Below are 21,139 nucleotides of genomic sequence, written 5' to 3' on the forward strand. Positions count from 1 at the left end.
TGAGCTTCCTGCTGTAAGGGATGGGATCTGATAGAACAGCAAGCGCTCTTAACTGTTGAGCTCTCTCTGCAAACCCCGATCTGTTTCATAGATCAGGAGATTCATTCCCCAGTGAGGGATGTCCTTGGGGCCTCCTCATAATAACTGTGGTGTGCTTGGAGAGAGAATAGCCAGGAATGGGGCTATTTGAAGACACTGAGGTCTGCAGGTATTGGGTGGTTTTTCTGTCTTGAGCTCTCGAGGGAAGGCTGCTAGAACTCTCGGAGCCAGAGGCTGTCTGAGGTCAGTCCCTCACAGTCACTGAGCCTATCAGACAGTCCCAGGATCCTTTGGGGAGAAGACCATACGACAGTGATGGTGCCTACCTTCTCCATTCCTGATTCCTTTACAGCCTTGTCCACGATGTTGCGGACCTCGTCCTCATACTTGTGGAGGTTCAGTTGTAGAAGGTCTGCCAGGGTGGTCTCCTCTGACATTTCAAACTTCACCTAGGGAAAAAACAGGTGCACTTCATATGAGACCAGGTGTTCTACAGTGGCAGGAAGCAGGCCTCTTAGAGGAGCCTTGGCCATAGGGCCAAGCTTTGATCTGCAACTCAGGGTGTAGACGGAAGCTTCTGTCCCACCAACAACTCCCAAATATCCAGTAGCTGCTTCCCAAATTACCACACAGAGGCTTATATTAATTATAAATGTTTGGCTGGTAACTCAGGCTTATTACTGACTAGCTCTTACACTTAAATTAACCCATAATTCTTATCTATGCTTAGCCAAGTGGCTTGGTACCTTTTCTCAGCCTGGCATTCTCATCTTGCTTCCTCTGCATCTGCTGGTGACTCCTGACTCTGCCCTTCCTCTTCCCAGCATTCTTAGTTTGGTCACCCCGCCTATACTTCCTGCCTGGCTACTGGCCAATCAGTGTTTCATTAAACCAGTTTAAGTGACAAATCTTTACAGTATACAAGAGGATTATTCCACAGCACAGGGGCTCTGTGACTCAGGTCAGTTCCTTCTCCAAGCCTCACCCTCTCCCCTGTAAAACCACGTAACCACAGAACCCTCTGGAGTGGGGTGAAAAAGCGTACGCCAGAACACAAGTTCACTTAGGGTCTCAGGGCATGACCTGCAAGATGTTGCGGATCTCAGGACGAGGTCATCCTAGATCTCCAGGTACACGCTAAGTCAGGTGACAGAAGAAGAAGTGAGGCTTTGGGTCACAGCTGAAGGAGGCCACAGAGGAAGTGTGTCACTGTGGAGGCAGGCTTTGAGGACTCATATATGTTCAAGCCACACCCAGGGTCTCAGACCATTTCCTGTTGCCTGTGTATCAAGATGTAGTAAGTTCCTTCCCCAGCACCATGTCTGCCTGAATGCTGCCATGTCCCACCATGATGATAATGGACTGAACCTCTGAACTGTAAGCTACTCAATTAAATGTTTTCCTTTGTAAGAGTTGCCATGGTCATGGTGTCTTTTCACAGCAATAGAAACACTAAGATACATCCCCAATAGGTGACTTCTGTCAGGACAATGAACAGGGCTCAGTTCAGCCTAGGGTGAGTAGAGAGAAAAGAATACATTTCCCGCCAGTGGTGGTGGTACATGCCTTTAATTCCAGCACTCAGGAGGCAGAGCCAGGTGGATCTCTGTGAGTTCAAGGCCAGCCTGTGCTACAGAGCAAGATCCAGGACAGGCATCAAAACTACACAGAGAAACCCTGTCTTGGGAAAAAAAAAAAAAAGAGAACATTCCCTCTCCTGTACCACATGCCATTCTTTTTTCACTGCTGGCTGGAGGGCAGGGGAGGGGGCAGGACAGGGCAGGGGGCAGGGGAGGGGTGCAAGGGGGCACAGGGGCAGGGGCCGAGTTTTCTGTCTGTGCATTGCTGGCCTGTAGAGTCATGAAGTTTCTTTCCTGTTGACAGATGGAGGGTGAGCCCCTGCCTGCCTTCTGTGGGTGTCAAGACCAGGATTGATGCCTAGGGAATATCCTTGGAAATTTTGGGGTGCTAGGAATTGAGCTCAGATACAAAGGGGTATCAGAGGAGCAGTTCAACATCCCCAGATCTTCCTGCGCCATGTGGACGTTCAATGGCAGTCAGAACGGGTTATGTAATTGGCAGGACCTGATGTGAACTGAACACACAGGGCCTCAGTAGATGATTGAGTTTCAAGGTCATGGCAGCAAATATCGGCCTGCCAGACAAGATATGCTCACTAGTGCACCAGTGGCCTGATTGCCATAGGTGAACCAACCACATTTTTATAGGACGTGAGGCCTACTCCACAATGGGGAAACTCCTGCCTGTTATTAAAGACCCAGTCAGAAGTCCACAGCTGGGGAGCCATAGGCCATAGGGGAGCAAACTACTGTCGTTTTGCTACAGGGACACGGTGTCACACTGCCTTCTAAATATTTATGATTATACCCAGAGACGAGTGCTGCTCTCAGCCGGAGCCGGAGAAGCTTCCGCGTGCAGTGACTCATAACTGGTCTAAGTGTTGAGAACGGCCAGCGATGGCTGAATGCTCAGTCTAAATGGGACACCTGCACCGTGCCTCCAAAGCTCAGAGGACATCGAGGGAGAGGAGAGGGGCTGAAAGAATGTAAGAGCGGGGTGGGGGCGGCAGGGGGATGGGAAGGAGTACTGTGAGACAGTCTTCTCCATGTGAGAACCCTGCACAGGACTTGTACAAGATCAAGTCAGTAAAGATTCGGGCATGATGGGAGAGGGGCCCCACAGCCATTTCCGTCTGCTGGTGGAAGGACAGTCATTTTCTTCAGTGGTGTGGCCACTGGTAAGTTACCTTCGCTCTAGTTAAATAACTTCACACCTATGCTCGGGGTTGCACCCCTAAATCAACTCAGTGAGCTACAATAAATAAAAGAAGCAAACATGAAGACATGAAAATAATGGGGGCTTGGGAAGAGGAAAGGGTTCAGTGGGAGTCGGAGGGGGTGAGGGATGGTAATAGGGGGATGAAGATGGCCAAAATACACCGTGCACCTGTATGAAGTCCAAGAATGTAAAAAGAGAGATACCAGCCGAGCCAAAGGCAAGCAGGGCTCCCCGAGCTCTGAACCCACATTACAGCAGCGGCCCATGCCAGGCTTTGCCAACCTCATGTACTGGCACCCCACGTCCACCACTCAGGCAGCTCAGGCTAGCCCAGCTACCAGCAGCCATCCCTGCCCTCTACCCGCATCACGTGGCGGTACCTGGGTGGCCTGCATGAGCTGTTGCCAGTGGCGGTCTCGGATGGCAGGGTTCTGTAGCTCGCTCACAGCACGCAGGGATGTGATCATGTTTTTCACGGTGTTGTCCAGCCCCACGAAGGCATCCCAAGGTTTCATCTCCTTGTCCAAGGACCTCACATCTTTGGCAAACTTCTTACAGTCAATGTCCATCTGCTCCACATTGATGTCTTTCCACTTGGTGGTCTTCCAGTCGTCGATGCTGGTGTTGACCTGCAGGGAGAGCATCCTCGTCACCTCCCGTCTTTCCTCGGCCCCTGCTCCATCCGCTGTTGGAGTGTGTGGGGAATGTAAGACGTGATGTACTGTCTTTGATTAAAAAAGCGTTAAATTAAGGCAAACTCCGTTAATAAAGAGGTTGTAAAAGAGATGCTCAGCAGGAATTCAGACTCCTCCAGGATCAGCGTTGCTTTATAGAAATGAAAATGCGTGTTTGTGGTCGCACTAGGTGCTCACATTGTATTCTATTATCAGCCGAGCTGCTTCTACCAGTCAACCTTGTAAGAACCTGAGCCGAGCTCTGGCCACTCAGGACCCCCTTGCATTAGAAATAAAAGCTAAGCAGGTCCCAACCCTGCCAGGGGTGCCTTGATGACACTTTGCATTGTGTGGTCATTTTCTTGAGACCACAGACCTGGTTCTTACATCAACCGTGTCCAGCGGGGGACCATCTAGAACCGACGTCAGACTTTCACAAAAAGGGTGAAGCAACAGCTGCCATAAGAGCCACTGTTGAAAGATGAACGGGCAAAGCGCATGCTGGAGAAAGCCTATGCTGGGCCTTGCTAGTGGTTGGCAGGATTTGGCTCCCTCCCTCTGGAATGACCATGCCACTTGCCTCAGCCAGGACATGGGCCAGGACTTCAGGAGCCCCGATTGCCATACTTGGCTCAGCATTGGCATACTTGCTCTTCGTCTGCCTTGTCAACCACACTGACACACAACCTGGATTATCAAGCTTACCTTTGATGGACAGCTGCCTGGAACAGGAGCGTGAGAAATACATTTTTGTTGTTGTTGTTGTTTGATGTTTAGGACACTTGTTACTACATGATAACCTAGCTCATACTGACTAATAAGAAAACCAGAGAAGAAACTTCATTTCTGACAAAAAGAAGAAACAGAATAAACAAACCACCTGAAAAAAAAAAATTCTCCCGAGAACGGCACCAGAAGATGCTGAGCGCCTGTGCGCTTCCGTCCAGGGGGTCGAAAAAGGCTCCAAGCTGGAAGCCACTAGTCAGCCACAGACTCAGACTGCTGGCGCAGGCACTGGAGAGGCTTGGACTTGGCAAGAATGCCCGACCCAGAAAGACCCAGGGCCTTCACCTGAACAGGACTCGGGCAGGTCGGAGTCCATGCTGCATCTCGGCACCATGTATGTCCCGGCTGATGGGTTTCCGACGCCTCTTCCTGAGCCACCCTGCCTGCTCATGCCCGTGGCATCTCCCGGGCCGGGCTCCCTTTGCTGATGTCTGTTAAGGGAGTGGCCGCCCTCATCTGACGCCAAGTCTGCATGAATTTGGGACTCCCCAGGTCTGACGGTAAGAAGCTCCACCCATTGTCTAGGAACCTCCGGGGTGTGGTATTTTTCTGCGGTAGCTCTAATGGACTCCCGTGCAGCTCTGGCTGGCTTGGAACCTGCTGCGCCGCCCAGGCTGACCCTGCCTTGAACTTCCTGCTGTTTCTGCCTCCCTGGTGCTGGGATTGCTGGTGTGCATTCCTGGTGCACACTGTCTTCCAGATGTGGTGATTGCCCCCGTGAACTCACAGCCCACAGGAACCACACGTAGACTCGGTCTTTCAACAATCCATCATGGACCGTGAGGGGCTCATGAGGCCCCACCCCTCTCTGAGGTGGCTGGGGGAGGGGAAGCCATATTCCTCAGTGGTGTAGCCACTGGTAAGTCGCCATTGCTGAAGTAAACAATTTTACACTACACTCAATAGGCCACAAAAAAAAAAAAAAAAAAAAAAAAAAAAAAAAAAAAAAAAAAAAAAAAGCCATGACAGTCGGAGGACTCTGATTGAGAAGGAGAGGAGGATGGATTGGAGGAGTCGGAGGGAAGAGAGGTGGGGCAGGAGGGAGGGGGGCGATATTGCACAGAGCAAAGCCCAACTGCAAAGGCCTCTGGGAAGTGGCCCCAGCTGAGTCCGTTGGGAAGCTGCTGCTGCGTCTTTATAACCAGAGGTCCCTCTGGGTGCTGTCACTGCCACCTGCAGAGTCCCCACCCGCGTCCCGCACGGCCTGGCCTGGCTCACCATGACGATCATGTCCCAGAGCTCCTTCAGCAGGCGGACCTCCCTGTGGCAGGCCTTCAACTGCTTGTAGTCCGGCACCGTGACCTCGAACAGGCTGGCAGACTTGCACAGCGCTTCCATGACGCCCTCCATGGCCGAGATGCTTTTTTGTTGCTGGGGTGGGATGGGAGTGGACATCAGTGGGCTGCCCCAGCCTGGGTGTCCCCAAACCCGAGTGTCCCACCCTGCCCCCATTCCTGCCTTTTTGGTCTCTTTTCTCAACCATATCCTAACCAATCTTCTCCGTCCTCCAGCCGCAACTTCCCATCCCTTGGTGGACCAGTGCTCCAGCCAAGATGGCAGCCGCCCTCTGTGATACCCCTCTGGGATGTAGTAAGAGGCAGCCTGTCTCTACAGACTCAGATCTGTGTGGGAGTAGATGAAGTCCTGAGGGAATGTGTGCTGTTGGCATGGGCACAGCCATGGCAAGGACCCCAGTGCCTCAGACACAGGCACATGGCAAGGCCTTTCCAAAGTCAGGCTCAGGGAGGTGGTCAAGATAAGCCCCTAACTCTGTTCTCACTGCCAATGCCCAGGTCCATGGTCATGGCCTGGTCATCTTGCCCACGCCAGGGTAGATCCTCCCAGGGCAGGAACACATGGGGTTCTCAGAGCCTGGATCAGCTCTGAACTCAACAGGCCTCTTGCACCCATTCCAGGGTCTAGACCCTGCGGACCTCAGCTTGCTGGGCAGATGTGAACCCTGCAAGGTCACACCTTGTGATGTGGCCCCCACAACATCCCTGTGTGGGATGTTGACAGTGTGTGCAGAAAACGTCAACCCTAGCTTCCTCCTCCCGGATGTCCACAGAGGCCGTCTACTGAGATGATCCTAGACTGATCTCTTCTTTCGGCTGTAGACAATAAACCCGTCTCCTGGATTCAGACTAAGTGCATCGAGTTTCTGGATGGACTGTGTCATCATCCGAGCATACACAGCCCACCTGAGCCCAGCTTTTCTGTCTGTTTGTCTGTCATTTCTTTATTCCCTGCAGCCCCAGGTAGGTCACTCCCTAGGCTGTGTAGGTTGTGACGTGTCTACATTGACTTTTATTCATTAACTTATTTTTGAGATAGGGTCTCATGTGGCCCAGGACGATCAAAACCTTCTACGTAGCTGAAGCTGCCCTTGAACTCCTGACCTTCCTGCCTATACCTCTCGGGAGCTGAGAGAACTGGTATGTACCACCACAGCCCGATGGATGCCTCAGTCCCTGCAGGGATCCATCCCCTGACACCCGTCGCTTCCATACCATATTCTCATCTTACTAAAAAACGACAAGAATGCCACAAGATTGCTTTAAAAGTGGCATCGAGATTGTGACTCGGGGAGAGTGACGTGGGAAATGGCCATGAAGGAAAAGGAGAGCGCCGACTTTAAGAATGGGAGCTCAGCTCTAGGAAAGGCGCAAAGCTACACAGAGAAACCCTGTCTCGAAAAACCAAAAAAAAAAAAAAAAAAAAAAAAGAATGGGAGCTCAGGGCAGAGGAAGTGTGAGGCAACTTGAGGGACCTTGTGGGGTTCACATCTGCCCAGTGAGCTGAGGTCCCCAGGGTCTGGACTCGGACATTTGGGCGGCGAGAACAGAGTGGAGACATGGGCAACACCTGGTGGCTGGTTGATGGGAGAGAGGAGGGGACAGGAGGTAAGTCCGGGTGACAGGAGACTGCTTCATGGGAAGACAGTTAGGGATGAGTGTGACAAAGGCAGCCTGTGAGGCTTGCGGGGTGCCCATAGGGCCACGGGCGGTGGCCCTGGAGCAGCTTTCTAAGCAGTGTGGTAGAGCAGAGGCTGTGTGGCTAGGAGGGGGGTTCCTGGTTCTGCATGTCCACACTTACACATGTATACAAGCGCACACACGAGTCCCATGCACACACATGCTTGGCCTGAGGGCGGTCTCATTTAAGCCATGTTCCTCCTATTCAGCGCTCCACGAGGTCCCAGGGCCACCACGGGGATCTCACCACAGTGCGTAGGTACCTTATTCAGAGACTTGTAGGGGTCGGGGTCACTGAAGGCGAAGGGGGCGTCACGTCTGAACTTTTCCCTGAATTCGTGCTGCTTGAGCTGTAAGAGAGCAAGGGAGGGCCGGTACGTGCCATGCCTGGTTCAGAGCATCCCGGCCGGCTGCACTACCCTCCTCGCTCCCCGCCGCCCCTCGTCCCTTCACCCCCCCACCCCACCCCCATGCTCCCACCACCTGTCAGGCTACCTCAAACTGTTGACACTTGCGCCGCAGGATGTTAACCTCATTGGCCTGGAGGGGCGCCACGTTCTGCTTCACCTGAATGGCCAGCTTCTTGGTGTTGGTCCACTGCTCCGGCAGCTCCTGTGGGAGGCAAAGGCCAGCGAGGTCTCTTCCCATTTTGCCTTTGGAGTTAGTTTTTTCTTTTTAAGTATTTAATGTGTCTGAGTGTTTGCCTGCATGTAGATATGTGTACCACATGCATGCAGCACCCAGAGAGATCAGAAGAAGGGTGTCAGATCCCTGGAACTGGAGTTACAGACAGTTGTGAGCTGCCATGTGGGTGCTGGGAACTGAATCCAGGCCGTCTCCCCAGCCCCTTACTTTTTAACCCTCTCCCGTGAGGTAACTGCAGGCTCAGGAGAGACTTCTAAAGTGGAACAAAGTGCTCACATCATCCCACTCAGCCCCAGAATGGCGAACTGAGAAGGCTCTGTGTCCTCTGCCAACCAGAACTTTCTCTACCCTTGTGTGTATGTCCCATGGTCAGGCTAAGGACCCAGGACCGGAAATTAGAAAACAGGTGGTAACATCCAGGCCATCGAGCCTCCCTGAGCAGGATGAGGCATTCCTGCTCAGCCTGCCTTATGTGGCGCCCGTCCACCCCAGCTGCCCCCTTGCATGGCCTGGGAGCCCCTAGGAACTGGCCACATGCCAAGCCCTTATGGCATCAACTGGACCATGAGCAGGGTGGCTGGAGCTGGCACAGCCTGTTGCTTAAGGTTCAGACCCAGCCGACTCTGGGCCCTCTACAGCACAGGGGCATGGACCTGCGGCTCCTTGTCCCTTGTTACTCCTGAGCCATGGGTCTGGACAGTGCCTAGAGTTGGTGCATACAGACAGGGGAATGGACCTGGTGCAGCTGGGCAGGGAGGGAGGGAGGGGAGGGGAGGGAAGAGGAAGGGAGGGGAGGGGAGGGAGGGGGAGGGAGGGAGAGGAGGAGGTAAGTTGATGGGCCTGGGAGGAGATGGCAGAAGGCAGGGCCTCCTTGGAGGTTCCCCAGATGGACTTCCCCCATCCTGCTCAGCCTATAGCCCAGCAGCTTAGACTTCTTTCATGCTGACATCATGTGAGCAGTGAATGGCAGGGCATAGACAGTCTCTGGTCCCTTCTTTATTCACTCATCTCCAGGGGCTCTCTCCACCCTGGTCTCCATCAGCTTTCACACCCACTTGGAGTGACCTCCACACTCAAGAGGATATGTGGACATGGAGATGGTTTTAACCCCATGAAACCATCAGTAGGATATTCCTGGCCTCGGGGACCACCTTGGCCCTGTTCTCCAGGAGGATTCCGTCTCCTGCCTCAGCACCTCTGGGAATCCAGAGTCTGGCAAGGTGTGGAGCCTGTGGAGACCTGGCAGAGCACCGGGACCCACCTGGAGCTTCAAGTGGGTCTCCTCCGGCATCTCCTCCCCATAGGTCTTGAGCAGTTCGATGGTTTGCTTCAGGGGCTCAAACATGCTGTCAGTGGCCACCTGCCTCTCCTTGACTTTCATCAAGTGCCCCATCACCTCCACCAGCCCGTCGTAGTCCCCCTCCTTGAGAGGTTTCTTTAGGCCCGATCGAGTGACGGTCATGAAGCTTTCCAGATCAGCAAGACTGCAGAGCAAGGGGGCTCTGTGAGGGTCTCATCTCCTCCCTGGGTGCCACCTCAGTGTCACCTTAGTAAGGACGCTTGATTGCCATGCAAGGCACCACCAGGAGAGGGACAGCCGCTGGCCCCGTGTGGTCCCCTCAGTCGAGATGTCACAAAGATCCTATTAACTTAGACCAGGCTGATTCCTGAGCCGGACCTTAAAAGCCACAGCTCAAAGTGGCCAGCGGGCCTCCCAGATGGGCTCAGCTGGAGAGCATGCTCACGTTGCTGTGCCTGATTCTGATGCTACAGTTACCTGCGGGCTGTTCCGGCAGCCTTCCAAGGCTCCCTCTCAGAGCGCGAGGAGTACTTCCCCGGGTCCCCTCTGGCTTCACCCTCTTACCTGGCCCCGACTGGTCACACGCCGAGCCACAGGCAGAGGTGGAAGCCCCATTCTCGAAGGCCCCAGCTTCTCCCCCAGGCTGTCCAGGGGCCCCAGGGAGACCCGCTTGGGTCTTACACTTGGGCGTCCCAACAGTGGGTTACAGTCTCACCTGTTGATGACGTGGTTGCTCAGGTATCGCTTGAACAGTAAGCTCCAGCGCTTGATGGTGTTGAGCAAGGCCTGCTTGAAGGGCCGGCAGTCACACTGCAGCCAGCCGTGGAAGACCTTGGTGTTCTCGCACCTGGACACCTCCTCGTACAGTTTCTCATAGGAGTCGATCTGCCCAACACAGACAGCCGCGGGCCCCGTCAGCCACGCGCCCGCGCTTCCCCTGAGGCCAGCACTGCTTTCTGCCTGGCTGCGAAGGGCAGCCAAGTGGCCCCGGGTGCCAGGGCCACTACACCACCTGTTTGTCCTTGTCCCAACACCCCAGGGTGCAAGGGGACAGTCAGACAGAGGGGGATGGGATTGGGGGACAACAGCCGGGCTTTGGCAGCACTAGAAGACTCCCAAAGGCTGCCCCTCAACTCACAGGAGTGCTTGCCCACTCTGGGCCATCCCGTCCTTGTGAGGTGGCTTCCTCTCACTTGCAGGGGACAGAAGTGGGGGGGGGGTTCCCTCTCACTCAATGTGGAGATCTGCAGGGACCGTTTCATTTTCTGGATTTGATGCTCTGACACCTGGGCCCTTGCTGACCCTGGAGGCTGATTCCTAGACAACAAGCCCTTGCCTGGAGCCGGCCTGAGTGTGGGGCTCCCAACCACCTCTTACTGGGCTCTCACGGAGTCTTAGGATCAACAGTCCCCTGTCCTAGTCACCACAGGACAGGACACCGGCCAGCTCAGCACAGTGCCCTCTCCAAGCTGACTGAAGCCATTCACACTTCCAGCCTAGTAGAACCCGCTGAAGGCTCTTCCCTTGGCATAGAGGAGCCGCAGGGGCAAACGACAGCCCAACCTTGCTCTGCGTCCTGGGGCGCTAGTGCTCCCCCATGTGGCGTGGTTCGGTATGGCATACCACTCCTGGCCTCACCAGCCCTGAGCCACAGTAAAACCCACATTGTAATCATGCCTCCCAGGTTTCAGATCAGACCCCGAAGTCACCTACCAGAGGAAGCAGGAGAGGATGATGGGGGGGGGGGCAACACACACGGTTCCAGCACACACACCTGCAGCTGGAACTGAGCCAGAGTGGGTGGCGTCTTGGGGACGGTGTCGTCCATCCGGGTGTCCAGCTCCTCAAGGGTGGGTGCGTGCCCAAAGATGAGGAAGTTCTTCATAAACTCTTGAAGGTCATCCACCCAGAGGTAGGAGTACCTCTCGAAGGAGTCCTGGTACTCCTCAGCCACCTTCATGGCCCCGATGACCAGGCTGGATACTTCCTCCCGCATCTCTATGAGGTCTGTAGTGTCCTCCAGGTCTGTCTGTAGGCAGGGGAGTGGGGACAATGGATGGGGAGTTTGCTCCCAGCCCAGAAGAGTAGGCTCTCTATGGGTGAAAAGTGCTGCTAAGTAGCCCGGATGGAGAGCCTGTCCGCGTACAGTGCCCTCTTGGTTTGGTCTGTCCGACCCCAAGGTGACTTGGGTACCAGCTCATCCATTCTGTATTTGTACAGACCTTGGCTGTGTGACATGTGCTGGGATGGGCAATAGGGACACAGACAGTGCTCACATGGACTACTTAAGGTGGGAGTGGACATCTGTCCCATAATAACAAACCCGGAAAATTACCCCCTTGTTAAATCGCAGTAAATGTTATCTATGATATATGAAAACTGATTGGATCTGCACCTGGCTGTCTATGAAGTCATTAAAATTCCTCATTACATTCTGTGAAGATCTGTGGTTCAAACTCCCTCCCAGATGTAGCCCTGCTTCTGGCTAGTCACGCTAGGGAAAGCGGTGTTCTGTTTTTGTACATTTCTTCATGTCTAGTGATTTCTGTTAAATTTCACTTTTATTTTCATCTTGATGCCTTTCATCCTTCACTAGTTCTCATCATGCAAGTTTAAATCAAAAACAGACATGTGCACACATACCCCCTACCCCCCCTACCCCCCTCCACCCCCCGCCCCGCACACACAAGACACCTCCTTCCAGCTGCTTGTTATCAGAGAACCCACACCACTGGACAGTGCCAATGAGGCAGAAACCTAGAGGAGGAAACGCCTCCATGTTGTGTAGCTATGCTCAAGAATCAAATATTCCTTCTCCAAGGAGGCTCCCCCAGGACTCAGGAAGCAGAGGGACCTCACAAGGGCCAGGAAACTCCTGACACTTAGAGGATTCAAAGCTGATCCCCAGGTCATTTGAGCAGTAGCTGCAGGTAAGGGGACACTCTGAGAGGGCTGCCTGCAACGCCTGCAAGCTGCTTCAGAGATGCAACCATTGTGACTCGTCTCCTGCACTTGGGTGGGCGTTTTGGTGGTACAGCTGCCTTTGAGCAACCCACAATTCACTCAGGAACCCCAGTAAAGTCACTGGTTGACTGAGCTAGACCTGAGTGGGGCAGGCTCTCGGGGTTACTGTCGGTGCTCTATCTGAGATGAACTGACATCTGTTTCTGTCTCCCCAGGAAAAGTCACCTGACACCCCCTTCACATCGCCTGTCTTCATATCCCCTTGCCCTCATCCTGGCTGCCGCCAGTAGGCACTCAAAAGTTCAGTGGTCGCCCGCAGAAGACTGGCTTCTGTCAGCCTAAATGAGAGCACAGTGGAAAGAGTGCCCCAGCCTCAGGGGCGCTCCGACCAGGACTGCTGCCCGGGCCTGGCTCATTGTCCACTCATCAGGGACAAGCTATCCAATGGCTCCAGTCTGTGCTGCCCGGACCTGGCTCATTGTCTACTCATCAGGGACAGGCTATCCAATGGCTCCAGTCTGTGCTGCCCGGGCCTGGCTCATTGTCTACTCATCAGGGACAGGCTATCCAATGGCTCCAGTCTGGGATCGACACCGAAACTCTCCATTTTGCTTTATCATACCCAGGATCTGAGCAGACTCAACAATCAACACGCTCAGATCCGATGGGTGTGGGAGGTGGCAGACGGCATCTGCCCGAGTTCATCTCCATGGTCAGCTTGGCTGGGTTTAGAATCGTCTCTGGGTATGGTTGTGGAAACTCCTAGAGTGGCTGAACTCTGGTGTGAAGAACCACTCTGAATGCAGGAGGCACCATTCCCAGACTGAAGCATCAGGGAGACAGCCGGCTGAGTCCCAGCATCCATCGCTCTCTTTCCGACTGGGCACTGAGCAGACAGCAACCACAAACTCTTTATCACGTTCTGACCTGTTGTCATCAGGCTTTGCCAGGCTAGGCCATCACCAGCTGGTACCCAACCAGGGAAAGGCAAAAAGGTGGCAGTGGACCGAGACTGACCTTGTAGTTAATTCTGCCCTTGGCCAGACGAGGGATGAGCCTGGCCACATTGTAGAGGTCATTGATCAGGCCCTCGATCAGCGCCAGGAAGCCGTCCTCTTCGCCCATCTCCAGAGACGGGTTGTAAGTCAGTCCTTCCTCATCCAACTCCATGCGGATCTCAAACAGGGGAGCGACACTCTCCTGAAATTAGTCATTCGGGGTTCAGTGCCTCAAGCTGCTGCTAAATGAGGCCCAGTTGCCCATTCAAGGCTCTAGCTAATGAGTGGCTAGCTCTTGCTGGTTCAGACCACTTCAGCCAGGTGCACAGCCATGGGCTCAAGGCCAGCAAGGACAGGCTAGGGAAGAGTGTGAGGTGGCAGATTGCTGAGCTCAGTGCGGCCAATCACCAGCTGCCTGGCCCTGGGAGAGTCACTTCACGTAAAGCCAGTATCATCATTTCACAGGATGGAGACAGTGGCCACCCATCACTCCCAGCTACCATGAGGACAGAGACTATATAGCTAGGTAAGTTCTCATATTCCCACGTGCCTGCGGCCAGTCTGTCTGGATGCCTCTGGTGAGGCTGCAAAGCCACAGGGTATGAGCCCCGTCTGCCAGGGCTCTTCCCATTATCCAGGGACTCTTGGGTTATGTGCCATGGCCTACAAGTGGCTAGGGCTGTCCTTTCAGGGGCCACCTCAGACTCAGGTCCCATCAGACCCATGACAAATAGACTCTGGGCCCCCCAAGTTCTCTGTGCCAAGGAGAGCTATTTACTAGTGTTGAGAGGCCCTACAGGGTATTGATGGTCAGTCATCATGAAGGATGACCAGGTTTTCTGAACCCTAATGCAGCAGAGGCTGGCTCCTGCCATGGAGCCATGGCTACTGGGAACTCTCTGGCAGTGCTGGGGGGAGGGGGACCTTTGTGGTTTTGGTGGCGACTTCCCTTGCTCTGCTGCTGTGAGTGACACCTTGTCAGCTTTATCACTGACGTTCAGCAACAGTGTGGGGTTGCTTTGTGAACCTTATGGTCGGGAGCAATGCCTGCTTGCATCAACAGAATTTTAGGTCTGCAATTTGTTATGGCTGTGGTTGACACGACTCTTCCAATAAGCCCATGAGATCGGCAGAATTCTGGTCATGAGGTTTGGAGTCTGACTACAGTGGGCTTGGAGCTGCAGGTCTGTACCTTTGGGCCTTTCCTTCTTCCTCCATGAAATTATACAACATGAAGACCTGCTCCAGGGCTGGAGAGATGGCTCAGTGGTTAAGAGTACTGGCTGCTCTTCCAGAGGTCCTGAGTTCAATTCCCAGCAACCACATGGTGGCTCACACCCATCTACAATGAGATCTGGCATGCAGGCAGAACACTGTATACATAATAAATAAATAAATCTTTTAAAAAAAGACCTGCTCCAGAAGGGCCCCTCGCTGATCTTAGACTGTGAGCTGTGTACACGCCTATTGTCTATAACTCACCCAACCTCTGGTATTCTGCTATAGCATCAGAGAACATACCAAGACAATTACTGATGAGCAAAGGAGACGTATGCCAGGTTTGCACATGACCCATCTGTCCTCCGTGGCTTCTGGGAGGCCCTCTCAATGCATCACCCTGTCCTGGCAGCGTCAGGACCCTTTGGGAACTGTTGTATTACAGTATAGAATTGAAATGTGCCCAGGAGCTTAAGTGCCTGGTCCCTGGTGTGGCAGTGATGGGACCATGAGAACTCTGACCTCATCAATGGACTAATCTGTTGATGGATTTGTAGCGTCCTGGCTGCCGTGGTATGAGCAGCTTTGCTCCATCAATGGGCTCCCCGCCATGGGGCTCCGCTCACCACAGCCCAGAAGCAAGAATCTTTGAGATGGTGATCTATAAGCTAGATCTTTCTTCTTTGAAGTTACTTTTTGAGTTCTCAGGTGTGCTGTCACACTGTAACAAGGCATGGGAGGGAAGGTGTCACCCCCTTAGAGAACACAGCTCAGTGAGACTCACTGGCACACCTTGGCTACACAGAGGCGAAGCTTAGACACTGATGTTCCTGGGAAGAGTCCCTCTGCCATAATCCTGAGACGGGAACAGGGGAACTGGCATCACCCAGCAGCAAGGTGGGAGCATTTCCTCAGACCTGTTCAGGTACCCTGAGGTGCATTTGGGTTATGGCAGATCTAAGGTGATTGTCATCCTGAGGGCCCGCAATTGGGGGTGCTCTCTGGCATGCAGGACCTTTAGTTTTAAAACCATGGCAAGCTGGCCACCACAAACAGACTTTGAATCTGTTAATCCACAAAACTGCCTGCTCTTTCCTCAGGCAAATCAGAAGCACAGATTCCAACACAGATCTCTCTCTCTCTCTCTCTCTCTCTCTCTCTCTCTCTCTCTCTCTCTCTCTCTCTCTCACACACACACACACACACACACACACACACACACACACACACACCAATAACTTACGTCCATAGTCATGTTGTCCATTAAGTAATTTAGAGATTTGCGCACGAAGCGGTCAAACTCATCTAAGACCATGCTGTCAATATAGTTGACGTACTCTTTCCAGGACTGGCTGGTTGTGTCTGCTCTGAACAGTTCTGCATTTTCCTGCGTGGAAGCACACCATTGGCTGTGATTTTACTGATGCACACTTGGCTCTCGGTTCTGCCTAGCCCATGGCAGGATGCGTCATCCTCGTCTTTGTTTAGTTCAGAGACACTCAAAGCAGATGTTTTAAGCCCCTTGAATGTGTTGGGCTCTTTGCCATAGAAGGCTTCATGCAGGGGGCTTCCCCCCAATCCTGTAAGGTATACCTAATCGTTTAGTTTTCCGCTCAGATGTCACCTCCTCCTAAAGGCTGCCCTTGAGCGCCCATTGGTCTTGGGTCAGGATTCCCATCCCTGACCTCACCCACATTCTCTTAAGCAACCTGCTGTTTATGCCACTACAGCACAAGTGACAGCTCTGAATTATCTTGTCCTTTGGTGACCATCTTTGTGACAAAGAGCTTCAATGATCCTTTCTGCAGTTTCACCTTTGACGCTTGACAGTATCTGAGTCAGGGTGGTAAAGGGCTCAGTGCACAGGGGATGGACGGACGGACGGATGGATGGGTCGGTGGATGGGTGGGAGGATGATGGGAGGACAGCTGGGTAGGAGGTGAGTGAATAGAAGAGTGGAAGAATGAGTGGGTGGATAGACGTGTAGACGGACGTGTAGACAGATAGATGGTTGGATGGATGGATACATGAGTGGTTGGGTTGAGGATGAATGAAGGGGTAGATGAAGAGAAAGATGGGTGGATGAAGAAGTATGTAATAGATGGAAGAGGGACAAATGGGTGGCTCTATAAGACACCGAGTGCTACAGGTGAACACAAAGATGAATGTAACTTAGCCCGCATTCTCAGGCAAAGGAGAGAGGAGATAAGAGTCTCTGGTAACTTTAGTGTGGGGTTGAAAGGAAGGTTCAAGTAGCTGTCACCGCAGTGGATGGACGTGATTACAAAGCCCGGCACCTGGGCAGCGCTGTCTCGCTGAAGCTGGAACAGGTGAGGTTGCTCTCACTGGCTCTCAGGCCTCTGTCTGCTCAGCCTTGCTCCTTCTGCTGGGGGTCTATCAAAGACACCCACTTTCCAGGTGGCAAAGCAGGTATGTAACCCATCTGCCCACTGACACATGCTGGCTGTGATGTGTGCGCACACGTGGGCGAGCTCCTCAGACCTCATGTGTCCACTGTGCACACTCATGGGTGCGAACCCACGCAGGATGCACACGAACACACAGCAGCCTGTCCCTGTTGGCCTAGGGTGAAGGTATCACCAGTCCATATGGACTGTAGTGCAGGGGTTGGTGGTGCTCTGGTCACCTTGAAACAGAGGACAGAACATAACAGGAATCAGGCTTGGGTCAGGCCATCTTGGATGAAAGCTAATAGATTTTGTGGCCATTAGTACACTCGTCATCTGTCATCTGAGTAAAATGTTCAGCGAGGCCTCCTCTCTCTCCCCTCCATAAAGAGCAAGCAGCTTCCAAAACACCCCTCCCCCGCAACCCTCCCCCCTGCTCCCCCGGGGTCTCCTTACCACAACCATGGCTTGGATTCTCACACCAGCATCCTTAACAGCAGCGTAGCGCTTGTTGAGATTGGCTACCCTTCCGTCCAGGTCCAGAAGGGCCTCCTTCTTGTTGTCCTTCCGCTCAAACAGGGGGTTGGCTGACCACTCCTGGTGGCAAACCACAAGATCGGCCGGCCCTTTTAGAGATGACACACTTGGTCTGGCCCCTCCCCCGTGTTCTTAGGGACATAAGCCTCCTTGTCTCTTGCCAGCCTTTCCCTGTACATCCTGAGCTCCCGTGCCTAACTTCCTGAGCTAAGGTCTCGAGGGGCATGCCATTCAAGTGAAAACTGAATTCAAAACATAAAAAGGTGGTGAGCGGTGACTTTGCTCTTCCATCTGTTTTTAAGTTTTATTTTTTATTTATCTGTAGATGTGTGTGCCTGCTTGTCTATATGTACGCCACATGTATGTAGTCCCCACAGAACAGGAGAGGGTATTGGATCTCTCAGAACCAGAATTAGGGGTGGCTGTGAGCCACCTGATGTGGGCGCTGGGAACAGAACCCAGGTCCTCTGCAGGAGTAGCCAGGACTCTTAGCTGCTGAGTTATCTCTCCAGCCTTCCATTTTTGGTTTCTACTGTTGCTGGTGCTGCTGTCTGTTTTTCTGAGGAAGGGTCTTCCTGCACACACCTGGGTGGGCTTCAAGCTCAAGATCCCACTTCAGCTTCCTGAGCACTTCAGGATGAGTATGCTTAGCTCAGAGCCGCCTGTCCCCTGGGCCCTGCATGTGCATCTGCGTGTGGGTGAGTGGGTGCTTGAAACATATACAATTATCCAACTGAGAATTTATGGGAGGAAATATTTTTTAGAAGACTTTCTGGTGTGGGGAGGATAAGACGCTTGCTGTTCAAGCATGAGGCCCTCAACTCAGATCCCGTGTAAAAGCTGGGTGCTATGGTGCATGTCTGTAAGCCCACTGAGGGGCCAGAGCTGGGGCTGCGGGCAGCTGCATCCTGGAACTCACTGGTTAGCCAGACTAGTCAACTGGTGAGCTCCAGGTTCAGGAGAGCCCCGTCTCAAAAGATAAGATGGAAAGCTATTGAGGAAGACACCTGATATCAACGCCCATTCTCCACATGTGTACACACACAGACACACACTTGCATATGTATGTACACACACTTGCACACACTAAACACACGCATACTCACTCACAACTTCACTTTGAATACAGCCACAAGTGTTTTTAAGGCATAGCCAGGCCCCCACACAGACTACTGAGAACAACAGTGTGGAGCTGAGTGAGTTCTGCAGAATGACCCGGTTCTTTCTGCTTTGGGAGAACACGGACCTCACTGTCCAGAGCATTGGGTGGATTTCCCTGGCCACCCATCACATAGCAGCACCTCCCAGAGGCCTCCACGTGACCCCAGTGCCTTGCCCTTGGCAGCTCGCTCACCTGCATGGCCTGTCTGATTCCTTCTATGTTTTGCTTGGCTTTCTGCATCCGATTCTGCAGATTATACAGTACCTCCCGCATCTCCTGGATGTACTGAAACACGCCTGCAACACAAAGCACAAGCTATCTGACCCCGGGAAGGACCCGGAAACATGCACACTCTTCTTGGATGGGCTCGGTGCTCCGTGGGGTGGGCCAGCTCCTACAGTGTCCTCCTCTAGAACGTGAAGTGAAGCCCGAGTTGCCGTCACGGCTTCCCTGGAGTGAAATGGAGGAACTCACTCACAATCTGCCACTGTGGTGGTAGGTCGTCTTCGCTTTCACCCCAGGCTCCTGGGATGGAAGCCCCTTCGCAACTATGAATGAACAGGGAGGCGCCTGGGCACCTGCACAAAGGTGCCAGGGCCTGGGGCCGTAGCAGGAGGGCTATGATCTACGGCAGGAGGGTGAGGGAAGAGATGTAGCCACTTTCTGCAGGAAAAGGGGCCTGCATGCTATAGACGTGCTGACATTTGGTCCCACCTTCCAGTTGAGACAGTGGCGCACGGTGGGGCTGCAAAGGCTGCTGAAGCACAGCGAAGGTCTCAGGAGGAAGGAAGTAGCAGAAGGTGGCTCATCAAGACCTCAGGGGACACCCAGGGTTGGGGGAGGGGGAGTTAGGGTCATGGCTTCGTTTGCTGGTGGGATGGAGGGAAGGAGGAGAGCCTGCCACTCCACATCCGTCCTCTCCTCCAGCATCTGCCTTGAGCAACAGAGACCATATGTCTCCTCTTCTGGCTTACATGAGGAAGGCCAGGCCTCCAGGGACCCCATCCGGAAAGGGCTGGACCCTCGGCAGCTCCCCAGGGGTTTTTGCCCAGTTCTGTGAGTGACATGGGCAGGCTTTGTGGCCTGGGCAAGAAGATGGATGACCATAGTTCAAGCGACTCTCTGGAGCCTGGAGGCAGAAGTGTCTACCCCAGAGCATCAGAGGACATAGACTCTCAGAACAAAGGTGACCTAGGTACCTTCGCCATTCCAGAACAATGTCGTCTCAGCGCTCAACAGCTTGACATCAATGGCTTCCAACTCTGACTTGATCAGTGGAAATTCCACATCCATCACTGTTGTCTTTATCTGCAGAAGAAAGGCCGTGGAGTTAAGAGTTTGGTCCCAAACCTCAAGTCTAAACTACCTGGGATTTAACAGCATTAAGGAGTACTTATAAATGCCAGCAAACCAGCCACAATCAGTATTGTCTTGGAACTGTTTCTAAATTGCGTGCCGGGGCTGGAGAGATGGCTCAGTGGTTAAAAGTGTGCATTACTCTTCTAGAGGGACCCGAGTTCAATTCCCAGCACCCACGTCAGGTGACTCACAAATGGAACTCCTGCTGCAGAGGGTTTGAGGCCTCCAAGAATACCCACATAAGTATGGTGCACACACACACACAACTGAAAATAAAAACCTAAAAACAAAACTGCATTGTATTTCAGGTGGCTCTGACTTCTCAAATCATTCCTAACCCAAAGGTTAAGCATGTGCTTCATTCCTCATCATGTATGTCATGCGGTAGAAAGAATCACGGCAGGGCAAGCAGATGTGCAATGGACGCTCTGGCTGCAAAATCTCTTCGGGGTCAGGAATCTAAGTCTCAAGTCCAGTGACGTCACGGGGGAGCTGGGGTCTGGGGGAAGTGGTGAATCTGTTTGCCACGGCGTAAAGCCCACTGCTTCTGCCCCACTCTGCCTCGTGCACCCCAAAAAGTAGTTGATCCCTGAAAAAGTGAATTCACAAAACCAGACAATCAAAAGTAACCGAGGGAGAGGGAGCCATCCATCAGGGTCTCGCCGTGACACACAGGACAGTGACTCCTCCCTGTGCCGAGCCTTTCCTTGGAGGATGAGTCCTGAGATCATGTCATAGGGCATCTCATCAGTGTGTCTGTTACCAAAGCCTGTGGGTGGATTTCAGGGGAGCCCTGTACACTAACGCTGGCTTCTGATGGCTGTCACAGTGATGCTGTGGGGCCCCAGCAGTCTTCTGTCTGGAAGACAAGGTTGCTGTAGAACAATCTTTTGCCCTGGGGACAGTTCACAGACCTATTTATGCTTACCACCTCTCTTAGTGAGGGTTTCTATTGCCATGATGAAACACCATGACCGAAAGTTCAGTTGGGGAAAAGGGTTTATTTGTCTTACACTTCCACATCAATGTTCATTATGGAAGGAAGTCAGGACAGGAACTCAAACAGGGCAGGAACCTGGGAGCAGGAGCTGATGCAGAGGCCATGGAGGGGGCTGCTTACTGGCTTGCCCTCCATGGCTTGCTCAGCTTGTCTTCTTATAGAACCCAGGACCACCAGCCCAGGGATGGCATCATCCACAGTGGACTGGGCCTTCCCCCATCAATCACTAATTAAGAAATTGCCCTATAGGCTTGCCTGCAGCCTGATCTTATGGA

The 21,139-nt window shown here is 53.1% G+C and overlaps 1 protein-coding gene across 1 annotated transcript in view; it reads right to left on the minus strand.

Annotated features, from left to right (window-relative positions):
* The window catches only part of Dnah17 (dynein axonemal heavy chain 17), a 117,950-nt gene that overhangs the window by 78,261 nt on the left and 18,550 nt on the right, over positions 1 to 21,139 (minus strand). Inside the window, 13 exon segments of the mRNA XM_028892549.2 lie at positions 366 to 488; positions 3,219 to 3,467; positions 5,517 to 5,669; positions 7,537 to 7,623; positions 7,769 to 7,885; positions 9,180 to 9,402; positions 9,934 to 10,103; positions 10,993 to 11,247; positions 13,200 to 13,382; positions 15,642 to 15,785; positions 17,263 to 17,403; positions 18,698 to 18,801; positions 19,705 to 19,813. Coding sequence (XP_028748382.1) covers positions 366 to 488; positions 3,219 to 3,467; positions 5,517 to 5,669; positions 7,537 to 7,623; positions 7,769 to 7,885; positions 9,180 to 9,402; positions 9,934 to 10,103; positions 10,993 to 11,247; positions 13,200 to 13,382; positions 15,642 to 15,785; positions 17,263 to 17,403; positions 18,698 to 18,801; positions 19,705 to 19,813 — 2,058 coding nt within the window.

This window comes from Peromyscus leucopus, chromosome 8b (genome assembly GCF_004664715.2).
Source record: "Peromyscus leucopus breed LL Stock chromosome 8b, UCI_PerLeu_2.1, whole genome shotgun sequence".
NCBI lineage: Eukaryota > Metazoa > Chordata > Mammalia > Rodentia > Cricetidae > Peromyscus > Peromyscus leucopus.